Genomic DNA, 14286 nt, shown 5'->3' with positions numbered 1-14286 from the left:
TTCCCATCTCTTGACATTGATAGCAGTGTTCATGGGAGCATGTTGGCCACATGTTGCTAGAATAGAATCCCGGCTTAAGTAAGTTGAGTATCCATTTAGATGAATTTGCCTTCCTGCCATGAACCCCTGCCCCAAGATTTAATTCATCTAAAACTCTGAAGTACATCAAATATTGATGTAACATTATTAATCAATTGTCTTCAATTCTGGAACAAATCTGGACATCAAGAACAGTAATGGTTTGGTGGAATAATAGATGATTGCTGAAAGAAACCTCTACCATGCCTCATTTCTGTATCACTGCTTTCAGACCAGAAATGAAAACAAGATTAATAAATTAAGGTCTCTTCTGATACCAATGCCTCTCCCCACCACCACTTGCTGAATTGAATAAGGTCAGACAAATGTGGGTGGCAGCATCAGATTCTTCCCTTAGAAAGGTCACATAGGATCCCAGTCCCATGGAAATAACACTACCCATCAAGTCTCTGCAATCCTGTATTGTCCTTGCCAAAGAAGAAATCACACAAAAGCATTTGCACTTATTTCTCTTTTCTTTCCAGATTTGAAGACAATTGATGAATAATGTTACATCAATATTTGATGTACTTCAGAGTTTTAGATGAATTAAATCTTGGTGCCCCGTGACAATTAAACATATTTAAAGGAGGTTCTTGGTAAAGAAAAGGTTAAGGACTTCTGGATTAATGCAACTGCCATGTTTACATAGTTCTCTTAAATTTATAATTAGTCTTATATGTGTATGCTGCTGGACTATGAAATGACACAAACTATTGTTTTAAATGACTACAGTTCAATGAAAGGGGCATCATAACTTAATGTTTGATGAAAGCCTCCTCATTTGGGGGCTTTACCCTACAAGACAAGATAGAAATTTCAAATAAATATGATAATTAATTAAATTGATAACCTTCTTCTGGCTATGAGTTCCACAGTTCTCACTCATTTCTTACTCATCGGGAAGCTTAGAGTATAAGCAAGAAGCTTCGGGAAGGAAAGGGTCTCTGAGAGACTAAAATCCATTTTGAGAAGACAGGTTTTGTTTTTAAAGCTGATTACATAAGTTTGTTGTTTTATACAGCTTTCATTTATGCTAACATCTGCTTTTCAAGAGTTTCAATAAGTAAGCAGAGTGATCTTCCAGTGGGAACAAACAGATGTTCTAGTCTGGCTTTCTGAGGCAATAGTAATAATTTTGATTTATTAGTCAATAATGTTTTCTGTACAGCTCTCCACACTTGAGGGAACTGAAGATGTTTATCTAGATCTAGCTGGAACGCCTTCCAGTGCTAACTAGTGACCTCCTCTGTCAGAGCACTTTGGAATGCATATAAAGCTAATTACAGTTATAACTGTCTTTCACTTATTTATGCATTAATGAAGGAGGGAAATTATATTGAACTCACTTGTTAGCATTCTAAATGGCATTATGCAGGAAGTTGCTGTCTGCATTAAAACATCCATGCGGGAGAGAGGAAGAAGGAACAAATATAAATAAGTACTGGCTATCCAGATTTTTTCTTTTCAAGATAGTAGTTCTGACCTCGCAACGGCCCTGATGTAATATGGAAGGAATGACACTGTTAAAAGCTAAACATGAAACAATATCTTGGAAAGAAGGAGAATGAAAAGGGACATACTATAACAGGTATAACAACACCAGCTAGCTATACATTTTAACATTTTCCAGTCAATTTGTTTTAGATGGTTATCTGGAAATGAAAGCATATGAAAGTGAACAATGATACTATGGTCCTTTATATTTCTTTCTTCCAGCAAAACAGTATATTCAATTTTTTAACAAAAAAAGCCCCTTTGTCTCACATACTATAGGGATCTACTATTGTAGAGGCCTCAGAATTTTACATAGGAAATATATGTTTCAACAATAGAAGGTTTTGAGGCTCTTGACCAAAGAAGAAAGTTGCCAATGAACTGAAAAAGATCAGATGCTACAAATGACATAGCTCTGAGCCATTTTCTGTAAAATCTAGATTATACTGACACAAAATGAGAAAAAACCACAAAGCGCAATAATAATTTGAAAATTTGTAAAACCAGGACATTTTGATGTGAGCATTTTATGAAATTGATAACAAACAATCAATTAAAAGTATTTATCAGCATCACTTCAATATTAAAGTTCCAAATGTCTTACTTTTGACGGTGGCTGTCCGGGTACAGTTGTAAAGGATAGCGAGTTCCCCAAATACCTTGCCAGGCCCCATGGTGCATAATTTTACACCTTCCTTTGTCACTTCAACCTTTCCATCTGTCAATGAAGAACACAATTTCAGGTCAGTAGCTATTCCAATTGATTAGAAATATAAAAAGGAGTGTTCATGTTATTTTACAAGTACTCCCAAAATATAAACATTCTAATGGTAAGAAGCATGAGTGTGGATTTGCTTTGTTTTTCAATTTTTTATATTTCCATTTGTAATGGGTGGTACATATGTATGGCCTCTAATGTTTAGGTACAGTGTTCACTCAATTATTGTGGGGGTTACGTTCCAGGATGACCCGCGATAAGTGAAAATCCGCAAAGTAGGGACACAATTTTTATTTTAATATTTAAACATTATTTTAATAGTTAAGTGGCCTTTCTTCCCCTTGCAAACCCTGGGGAGAGTATAGCCTTTCCTACCAGCGCAGCAAGCCCCTTGCTTCGTGCCTGCCATGTTGCCCTGGCTGCCTCTGCTCCTGCAGCCAGGGAAGAAAGAACGCCATTCAGCCGGTTAAGAGAGCGAGCAAGGGAGGGTGGGTGAGAGAGAGAGTGAAGGCGGGCAGCAGCAGGGCAGCAGAAGAGGAGCCTGGAAGAGGCGACCAGGCTCCTTTTTCTACCGCTGCTCCAGTTGGGCCAGGAAACGTGGAGGACTCAAAAGAGGGACTCAGAAGTCCCGCCTCCTCTTTCTCTCACTCTCTCACCCACCCTCCTCCTTCGCTCGCTTACTACTTACTGGGTGAAGTGGTGTTCCTTCTTCTCTGGCTGCAGAAGCAGAAGCAGCCAGGGCAACATAGCAGGCACGAAGCAAGGAGGCAGCCCTGAGGAGGAGAAGCAGCAATGGGGTGGGTAAATAAATAAATGTGATGCAGGCTGGAGAGCAAGCCAGCTGTAACCAGCTGCAATGAATCACTCTGACCAGGAGGTCATGAGTTCGAGGCCCACTCGGAGCGTATGTTTGTCTTGTCTTTGTTCTATGTTAAAAGGCATTGAATGTTTGCCTATATGTGTAATGTGATCCGCCCTGAGTCCCCTTTGGGGTGAGAAGGGCGGAATATAAATGCTGTAAATAAATAAATAAATTTTCTGCAAAACGGCGAGTCCACAATAAGTGAACCGCGAAGTAGTGGGGGAACACTGTACTTGAGAAAAAAGCCAACATGGTACACTTATCCCCATTCCATCTACAAAAGCTGGTAGAATTGACCACTGAATCCTACTGCCACACTGGTGATGAGATAGAATCCTTTACCACATTTAAAGATATCTTGGGGTAAAGATAGCTTGGGGTTGTTTATCCTACAACTCCACTGGGGATCAACTAAAGGCTGCCATCACTGATCCCTTTCTTACAGTCCATTGCATGCTTCCTGAGGCACCTTTCTCTGCATAATGACAAAGAAAGTTCTGGTGTCTGATTCTAGCTCAGCAGCCAAAGACAATGCTTATGATGTCCTTCAGAAATTCAGACTATGATTCCCTTGACCTAATCAGACTGCAGTAGAAGACATCTGATTTGTTTTATAACATAACATAAACACCAGGAAAGATTGAGTTATGCTATAAAACAAGTTATTCAACTCCACTATTAAAAGGATCATATTATTGGAATATCAAGAGAGGATTTGACTCTGTTTTCCAAATGTGTTTTCTGAAAGCGTTTTAATAACTTAAAAGGAACAGGTAGAAAACATGTCATTTACAGAGGGACATTTCTTCATGTATAAAATATGATTTAATTCACCAAACCACGTGCCTCTAAAGAAGCATAATCATTTTGCTTATTTCAAAAGCAAAAATCCTAATCCTTGAATATATTCATCCATGGGCAAAACAGTTAATTATAAAAATACATGATTTTGAGCCATCACAACTGCACAATTTGCATTTTTATAGTATCTCTGCATTGCAAATATCTTAATATCTGGTACCAAGTTTTTCTTTAAAAATACTAACTCAAATTTGCACAAACAAGAATTATCTGGAGAATTTTTTATACATATCTGTATAATTATGTATAATTGGAGGGGCAAATCTACACCATATTATAAAACTGGTCTCTCTCAGGCTCCTTCCACACAGCTGTATAAAATCCACATTGAACTGAATTATATGGCAGTGTAGGCTCAGAGAATCCAGTTCAAAGCGGATATTGTGAATTATCTGCCTTAATATTCTGGGTTATATGACTGTGTGGAAGGGCCCTCAGCACTCAATCTTGAGACATTCTACTTTTTGAAACTGGAGATGTAGACAAATTATTTCACATCCACTTTTCCCATTTGCAATTTCCCTTTATTTTCTTTCCTTTCCAAGTTAATCACGTCCCACCTATATTTCTAACCAATCCTACATCATTAGATACCAGTCTGGGGGACAATCGATCGTTTCTTTAAAGACAACTTTAAATAATAATTTAAGCTCAAAAAGAACAGAATCTACAAACTGGTAAGACTGAAAACCAATCCATGATCTCACAAGGCCCAAATAGCCCCAATAAGAACAGTATTAGTATCAGCCAGGCCTCCAAAAAGAGAGCATACAACTAGGGCACCAGAGCAAAGAAAGAGATTCCCACAGCAGATCTTAATGAACAGCCTCTGAGTGAGCATTCATTGCATGCAATGTAGTGCACACTTAATGCATTAGCTGCAGAACCATGCGGTCTTCTTTAGGAACACAGGAAGCATCCCAATAGCAAATCAGATTGCTGGTCCCTCTACCTAAATATAATTACAGTAGCTCATAAGGGGTGGCATGTCCATGTGAGCAATAGATGTCAAAGACTGACTCTAGAAACTTTTATAAATGCTCCATGACTGAACTGTGACTTTTCCACCTGCCATATACTATTCATTCAGTAGATGTTGATGGCTAAGTTATGTAAAATGTTATATTGTCAGAACCCTGCTACTAGAGCCTGTATGTGGCTCTGAGTTTCAGGGTCACTGACATTGATAAGACACCTGCGTCTCAGGACTCGGAGAAGAAACGGCTGCTGGACTTGGCGGGGAATTTGCGCGGGGTTTTACTGAGCGGGAAGAGACTTTTCAAATGAGGGGGAGGGTATATAAAGGAGGGTTGGCCGGAGTCTCCCATTCTTGGCTTTTCGGATGTTTATGTTTCCTGCAGTAAAGTTTCTGGTGATATCACAGAGAGTCTCGTGTGTTCATTCAGGAGCGGCTGTGGTGAGCTGACACTAAGCCAAGAATATAGACACCATCCCGCCGTAGCGGTGAGGTGTAACATGCAAGTGGAGGATGAAGAACTCTTGGGCGCAGGAGGAGGAAGGTCGGGAAGGGCCACTCCCGAGCCGGACGCTGAGTTCCACCAGCTGGCGGCCCTGGCGTCATCCACCGCTTATGCCCAGCCAAATGGGGTAACCCAGAGGCGTGGAGTGGTGCGGGGAGACAGCACCGGAGGAGAGGAAGGTTCACCTTCCCCAGGCCCACAAAGGATGGTGTTTCTGGAGGAGAGGATGTCGGCGATGGAGACCACCCTGGCAGTAATGTCGAGGGCGATGGAGCGCCTGGCGTTTTTGGCGGAGCCAGAGAGAGGAAGGGAACTTCGGGCTGGCTCAATGTGGGACGTGAGCGTGGGAAGCAGCCAGGGCTTTGCAGACCTCCCAGCACCGAAGGGAAGGGAAATGCGAAAGGAGCCCGGCGCCCGGCCCAAGACCCAACCAAGCCTGACGCGGGTGGAGGAGAGTGACGACGAAGGGGAAAAGCCTCCGAGAATCCCGGCTACGCTCCCAGCTGAGACCCTAGTGCCCCTGGCGAATGCCGGGCGTGGCACAGGGCCAAGAGAAACAGCAGCGGGGCCCACTGGTCCGCAAGGGGGCTTGCGACGGGCGGAGGATTGGGGATTGCCACCACAGGGACCCCTACCGAGACGAGAGGAACTAAGGATCGAGTTTGGGGGAGAGTCCTCTGAACTGGACTTTTTCCTTACCACGGTGAGGGGCTATATGGAGGACAATGCTCACACTTTTAGAACGGAATCCAGCCGGGTCCGGGCCATTGGTGCAGTGTTGAAGAGGGGAGCGGCTAGCTGGTACGTTCAGCTGCACGCGCGGCGCGACCCATGTCTGGGGTCAGTCCGACGCTTTATGGGGGCCCTGGAGACCCGTTTCCGAGATCCATTGGAGCAGATCCGGGCGAGGGAGAAGTTGAAGACCGTCTCCCAGGGGCAGAGGTCGGTATCTGAGTATGCGGAGGAGTTCCAATGCCTCGCCGAAAAGGTGCCGGAATGGTCTGCAGTGACAAAGATGGAACTCTTCAAAGAGGGGCTCAGGCGGGAGATCCTCTCCTGGGCGGTGCATCGTGATGAGCCTGACACACTGCGCGGATGGATTCAGCTGGCGGGGCGCGTCGAGACATCGCTGGCCCAGGCGAGGAGGCACCGAGGAGCGCTACAGCAACGGCCGCAGATGAAAGAGGGGAGCCGGAAGGAGGGATCAGCCCCAGCCGGGAGGAGAGCGGAGCCGACAGGGAACGTGAGCGCCAGCAGGAGTGGCTGCTTTGTGTGCGGCCGGTTGGGCCACAGAGCTGCCGAGTGCTGGCAGAGAAAAGGGGAAGGCGGAGGCCAGCCCAAACCAAGGGCCGTGGCAGGAAAACGCGCCGAGGAAGAAACACCGATGAGGCACCATTCGGGGGGGTTGGTAAGTCAGGACAAAGCTATGATAGTGGTCCCCATTCAGCTTGAAAATGGCAGCAAACAAGCAACCTGCAAAGCGTTTGTGGATTGTGGATGTTCCAGGAACATCATTTCCCCTGAATTAGCCGAGGGATTAGGATGCGAAAGGACGAACCTAGAATCCCCAATAGCATTTTCGCAGTTGGACGGATCCACAGCATCAGGATCGTTAGCTAGATACAGTGCCGAAGATGTAAAGTGTAAGATAGGGAGTTGGGAAGGAAAGATGTCATTTGTGATATCACAAATAGCCAGCTATAATGTTATACTAGGCATGCCGTGGCTGGGGCAGGCCAACCCGCAAATCAACTGGGAGGATAAGATCATGATTTTCGGGATAAGTTTGGAAGAAGGGAGCCAGGAAGTTGAGAGGGAGCCGGGGAAAAGGGGGGAGGAAGACTCTATCAGAATAGCAGAACTGGCAGATAAATTACCCCCAGAGTATCGGGATTTTGTGGACGTGTTTGACGAGAAGGAAGCAGACAATTTCCCACCGAAGCGGAGAGTTGAAGTGAAAATAGAGCTAGTCCCAGGAGCAGAGCTTCCCAAGGCAAAGATATACCCGATGTCGGCTAGGGAAAAGGAGGAACTGAGAAAGTACATTGATAAAAACCTAGCGAGAGGTTTCATAGAACCTTCGAACTCCCCTTTAGGGGCCCCTGTGTTGTTTAGGAGGAAAAAGGACCAAACGCTGAGGCTCTGCATTGACTACAGGGGCCTGAATGCAATCAGTACTGTAAATAAATACCCTCTACCCTTAGTGAAGGACTTGATCGCCCAGTTATCGGAGGGACAGATATTCACTAAATTGGATTTAATTGAGGCTTACCATAAATTGCAGATCAAACCAGAGGACAGGTGGAAGACGGCCTTCTCCTGCGCCTTCGGATTATTCAATTATTGTGTGCTCCCATTCGGTTTATGCGGGGGAGGGGCCGCGTTCATGCAATTAATCAACGAAGTGTTGCATCCATTATTGTACAAGGGAGTCTTTATTTTTTTAGATGACATATTGATAATGTCTCGGACCAAGGAGCAACACGTAGAACTAGTCAGGGAAGTCCTACAAAAGTTGAGGGAAGCGAAGCTGTATGCGAAGCTTGCCAAGTGCGAGTTCAATAAAGACCAGATAGACTTTCTGGGGTATAGGATTTCCTCCCAGGGAGTGGCGATGGACCCTGCGAAGGTGGAAGACGTGAGGGGGTGGGAAGCCCCCAGAACACGGAAGCAGCTGCAATCCTTCCTGGGGTTCGCAAACTTCTATAGAACATTTATCAAGGACTTTGCGCGCCTCACTTTGCCATTAACGGATTTGTTAAAGACTAAAGGCAGGGGAGAAACAGCCAAAGTGAAGGCCCCAGGGGCCAAACTGACCTGGACAATAGAATGCCAGGAAGCTTTCGAAGCCCTAAAAAAGCGTTTTACCGAGGAGCCTGTCCTACAGCACCCTGATATGTCTAAGGCCTTTGTACTACATTGCGATGCGTCAGACCGGGCATATGGGGCAGTTCTGCTGCAGAAAGACGAGGGGGGGAACCTGAAGCCATGTGGCTATCTGTCGAAAAAATTTAGCGATACAGAAAAAAACTGGCCGATTTGGGAGAGAGAAGCCTTAGCGATTCTGAAAGCACTAGAGTGCTGGAGACACTTCCTGGAAGGAAGTGGAACACCGTTTGAGGTGTGGACTGATCATAGAAATTTACAGTATCTGAGATCCCCTCGTAAACTATCAGCGAAGCAGATTAGATGGGCCCAATATTTCAGCCGTTTTGATTTCAGACTCAAGTTCTTCCAGGGGAAACACAACATACTCGCTGACGCTCTCTCCCGGATGCCTCAGCACGGGGGAGGAATTCAGGAATCTGAGGGGAGCCTTTTCCTAGATAAGCAATGGGGCCTGGCAGTACTGACTCGAGCACAAGCAGCCAAAGAAAACAAACGCACTGCCATTTCCACGGGGGGAGGAGAAATATGGGAGGAAGAGTTGAAGCGGGCATATGGAATGGACAAATGGTTACAAACGAACAAAGAACAGGGAGAACTGTGTGGGGATTTGGTGTTTGTTAATAAGAAATTGTATATTCCTGAATGTTTAAGACAAGAAATGTTAAGGAAATGCCACGATAACAAGGGTGCAGGTCATCTAGGCCCCACCAGGACTATTAAACTGTTGGCCAAACAATGCTGGTGGCCCGGAATGAGGAAAGACGCCAGGGGGTACGTCACGCAGTGTGAATTATGTGCAGAGGGCAAGACACCACCTGGGAAGCCCCAGGGGCTATTGCAGAAGGTGGTGGAGCCCATGAGGCCATGGGAATGCGTGGCAATGGATTTTGTAGGCGAACTACCCCCCAGCAGAGGCCACAGATACATTTGGACAATATTGGATCTATTCTCAAAACAGGCACACTTTGTGGCCCTGCCAAAACTCCCCTCGGCTGAAAAGCTCGCTGATTTGTATGTGAAGCATGTATATCGCCTACATGGGTGTCCCAACAAAATAATTAGCGACCGGGGAGTCCAATTCACTGCAAAATTTTGGGGGAAATTCTTACAGCTGTTAGGAGCGGAAAGGAATCTGAGCTCGGCTTTTCATCCCGCGACCAACGGGGGGGTCGAACGTACCCAACAGACACTGTGCCAATTCTTGAGGATGTACACCAATTATAGACAGGACGATTGGGCGGACCTTCTTCCGTTTGCTGAGATGGCTTTTAACGGGGCCGTACATTCGGCCACAGGTCGTGCCCCATTCGAAATAGTATACGGACAGGAGGTGGCACCTTTCCCCAGGCTACCCGAGTGGAAGGAAGGAGAGGGCCAGACCGACAAGGAATGGCCGGCCAAAATTAAGCAAGGGTGGCAGACTGTGGTGGAGGCATTGAGGGAAACACAAAAGAAGTACAAGCTCTTTGCAGATCGTAGGCGCCGAGAGGGGGACAAATTGGGCGAAGGAGATCTGGTTTGGCTGAGCACAAAAAACCTGAAATTGGGGTTCCCATCTAAGAAATTGGCTCCACGCTATATAGGGCCGTTCAGGGTAGCGAAAAGAATAAACGAAGTGACCTATGAGCTGAAGCTACCCAAGGACCTAGGGAAGGTACACCCGGTATTCCATTGCAGCCTGTTAAAAAAGTATAAAGGAACTCTGGACAGCGGAGAACAATAGTTGTGTTTAATCTTTTCCTTCCAGGACGAAGGGGAGGAGGACGCCATGTCAGAACCCTGCTACTAGAGCCTGTATGTGGCTCTGAGTTTCAGGGTCACTGACATTGATAAGACACCTGCGTCTAAGGCTCCGGAGAAGAAACGGCTGCTGGACTTGGCGGGGAATTTGCGCGGGGTTTTACTGAGCGGGAAGAGACTTTTCAAATGAGGGGGAGGGTATATAAAGGAGGGTTGGCCGGAGTCTCCCATTCTTGGCTTTTCGGATGTTTATGTTTCCTGCAGTAAAGTTTCTGGTGATATCACAGAGAGTCTCGTGTGTTCATTCAGGAGCGGCTGTGGTGAGCTGACAATATTGATCATAAATATTATAGTGTTTTTTCATAATACTATAGAGAAAGCAATAGAGTGAAGAAGAAAGAGAGAAAGAGGCATGGTAATGATGATAGTACGGCAAGCAACAGATTTATTGATTACTGACAAAACTGACATTTAGAAACACTCTCAGTCAGGAACTACTAATCTTAATAATCATTGTAGCGACTAACTCCAGGGAAGTCAAAAGAATAAAGAATCTTTGCATGCATAGTAAGATTTGTTCTGGCCCCTTCCACACAGCTGAATAAAATCCCACATTTTCTGCTTTGAACTGGGATATATGGCAGTGTGGACACAGATAACCCAGTTCAAAGCAGATGTGGGATTTTTTGCCGTGATATCCTGGGTTATATGGCTATGTGGAAGGGCCTCTGTTTCAAGGCAAGTCAAATTTTATTTGGATTAAGCCATAGACCACTGCAATTGTAAAAATATTATATATATCAGCAGACATAACCAACATACTAACCCTAATTACAGAAACAATTTAAATTCTGAAACATGGTTCTGTTGCTAAAACAGACATAAAATGTTTGGCCAAAGGACTGTAACATGCATATATAATTGCTAAATTACACTATGTGACAAAAAAAATTTAAAATCTGTTTTTGGTGTGAAACTGTTATATCCTATTTAATTGTGCGGTACTGACTTTGAAAGTAGTTGTAATACTCCAGAAACTTTATTTTTGTGACTGCCACAAACTATGTTGAATTGGTTGAGACTCTTTGAGACATTAATTGAAAAACTATAGCAAAATGTGCTGCAGGATGTCCCACAAAAAAAGTTTTGGCAATTTACTAAACCTTTTCCATGTTTTTATGATAGAACCAATTAGGAAATTACATTTATAACCCAGAAACAAAAATCGAGTTACATAGTGTTATGTATGAACTTGTACAATTAAAAACACATGACAGCACCCTTTATTTTGACAGCAGTTTGCTAAAACATTTGCTGTTTTTAATATGATCATGGGGTCACAGTGCACAAGAAGGAAATTTACATAATCATTGTCTAGAAGTCCTGAATGAGATGGCAATAAAGGGGCAATTTATCTCTTTTGAATCTCTATAACAAGAACAAAATTATATAATGTGGGCTGATTCAGCTCCATCTACAATGGCACTATAATGCCGCATCCAGACAACTCGAAACTATATTGGCCACAAAATACGTACTGTCAATGGAAGCTGTAGCATGCCTTTAAGGGTATAGAGTACATTAAAGAAAGCTGTAGGAAAGTTGAACTAAATAAAGAGCTGCAACAAATGCCAGTGTATCCCAAATCCAAGGTGAAATTGACTGCAAAATGCAAAGTGTATTGTAGACATCCGTCCTTGTTGAAGTGCAGTAAAGAAAACTAAAGGGGGGGGGGGGGGTGCTGCTAAAATGCCCAAAGTCCATGGCTGGGCAGCAGGGGATTAATTGACTCCCTGAAAGAGATAATTGATTGCCTCCACTGCTAGCAATTTCGTTTCCTTTTCCCTCTATCTCATACACTTCCAGAGTGCTGATGCGCATTTCTCCCGAAAATAGGGTCCAGGGGACAATGGCACCACAGTTTCAGGCTAGGTTCAATGTAATCACCCACCTGGCCTTAAACTTGTTCTAGACCTGCCAATCTAATCACCCACACAGTGAAACCGGTTCCTCCCAAATCAGATCCAAGCTTCATTACAGTGTCAGTATAGATGTGACCAGTGTTTCCATCCCCATTTAGATAAACCTAGATCTGAAATAGGATACTAATGTATGGGTCTTCTAGTAATGCTCTGTTTCTTTTCTTCATTCCTCTTCTTCTGTTTTGTAGCTAAACTCCTTATGGTAGGTTTAATGTTTCTGTGGAAAGTTTATGGACTTCTGAAAATACTTTTGAGGCAGTATAGGGCACCTAATACAGTTGGCCCTCTGTCCATGGGTTCTGCATTCACAGATTTGAGCAACCAGGACTCAAAAATATTTGGGGGGAGGATACTAAATTTTGCCCATGGGCCTGCTGTAGCCTCCCACCTTTTAATGGTTGCTCTTTCTGGCACTTGTTTGAGTTCTTCTCTGTTTTATATAAGGGACGGCATTTAACTATGACGTTGTATATAATGGGACTTGATCATCCACAGATTTTTATTTCCCGGGGGAGGGGGGGTCTGGAACAAAACTCCAGTGGATGCCAAGGGCCCACTAAACTGAATTCTCTGAAGAAGTAGGTCATGAAAAACATTAAATATGCAGAAGCTCTGGGCATGTCATTTTGAATTTCATCCACTGTGTATTCAGCTTGAATGGTTAAACAATGTAACTGATATGTATTCAAAATCAAGGGGAAAAATAGAGACATGTCTTCAGAATATTATTCTGTAGAGTGCAAACGTACAAAAACAACAGCCACATCTATACATTTATCACTATACAAATTAATGTCGGAGATGTCTGTACATGTGCATCTCCATCTACAGCTTCTCCTATGAATCACTGACAGGTACCTGCCTGCACTTTCTGAGTTATTCATGTGTTCATAAAACTCCAGCAAGCATACTCGTACATCTACATTTTATCATGCCAATAGCAACTTTAGTCATTTAGTGCATGTAGTGAATGAGCTGTGAACATTTTTACTGCATATTAACACTGAGCCTACATATTTGGAGAAGGGTTCAAAACTATGAGTGTGTCAATGGTGAATGTGCAGATATTGAGGTCAGGGTCTGCTGTTATGTTCCTGCCTTTCTCACATGCCACCCATACAAATGAACTGAAGGTTTGAAGATTCCTACAACAAGCGGTAACAAATCTCCTGGTTGGAATATTTATATAAAATCTATATATGTAAAATTAGCTTGAAGCTACTCAATTTAAATGGTTCCAAGAATTAGAACCTGGAGTACATAAGTCTCTGCAAATATGAAACAAAAACATTCTTTGTTTAAAAGCTTTGTTTAAAGCTTTTAAACAAAGCTTCCAAACATTCTTATTAGCTTAGTTATCATATTTTATTCCATCATTTCCAAAATGTTACCTCATTCAGAAATCAAGCTACTAAAGAACTGCTATAGGGCAATATCTGCCATTGTGAGGCCAGAGGACAACTGTGCCATCATCCTTACATTTGTCTTTTCAGCTGAACAGAATTCTTCCTAATTAAAGTTACTTGGTTCATTCTGTTCAAAAGGCAGAATAGACATTCAGTCTATTCAAAAGACAGAGGAGTAGTTATTAACTCACAATGTCAGGGGAATGTAAGATCCAACTACAGTGGACATCACAACGCTAACACAAAGAGGTAAAAATAGTAATACAATTATAAATTGTTGACATAGCAGAAAATAACACAGATCCTGGATCCTCAGCAGAGTCTGATTTTTTTTCCTACTGAGAAATTATGAGGCAAATCTGGGTCTTTGCTTGGCAAAAGTTATAAGGAATTTCACAGGCAGAGACAACCCTGATCAATTTTCTGTTTCCCCGCTTTTTCAACTACTTTTAAAACATTGCAACTTGTATTTTCTTGAGTATAATGTACCATTGAATGTAATGTGCACCTAAATTTTAAAGGTGCACATTATAAAAATGGATTTGCTCTCAAATGTAATGGGTCCAACAGTAGAGGCATAGCACATCAGGAAGGCAAACAGCATGAATGAAGCTATTTAGGAAGCCACATCACACATTATTCCCAAATGACCTCATTCACGAGGCTTTCAAAACCAAGAGGAAGGCTTTGAAGGTCTACTGCAGAGGTCCCAAACTAAGGGCCGTGGGCCAGATGCGGGTCTCCAAGGTAATTTACATGGCCCCCGCCCTCA

The 14286-nt window shown here is 43.5% G+C and overlaps 1 protein-coding gene across 3 annotated transcripts in view; it reads right to left on the bottom strand.

The window, feature by feature from the left end:
• Positions 1 to 14286, bottom strand: part of prkg1 (protein kinase cGMP-dependent 1) — a 904903-nt gene that overhangs the window by 443977 nt on the left and 446640 nt on the right. For all 3 annotated transcript variants that reach the window (XM_062976200.1, XM_062976201.1, XM_062976198.1), the window contains exon 3: positions 2180 to 2293. In XM_062976200.1, the coding sequence (XP_062832270.1) occupies positions 2180 to 2293 (114 nt within the window). The remainder of the gene's footprint in view (positions 1 to 2179; positions 2294 to 14286) is intronic.

The sequence above is a fragment of the Anolis carolinensis genome, chromosome 3 (genome assembly GCF_035594765.1).
Source record: "Anolis carolinensis isolate JA03-04 chromosome 3, rAnoCar3.1.pri, whole genome shotgun sequence".
In the NCBI taxonomy this organism is placed as follows: Eukaryota; Metazoa; Chordata; class Lepidosauria; order Squamata; family Dactyloidae; genus Anolis; species Anolis carolinensis.
The sequence above is the reverse complement of the archived record's forward strand: the minus strand, read 5'-3'. Positions and strand labels throughout refer to the sequence as shown.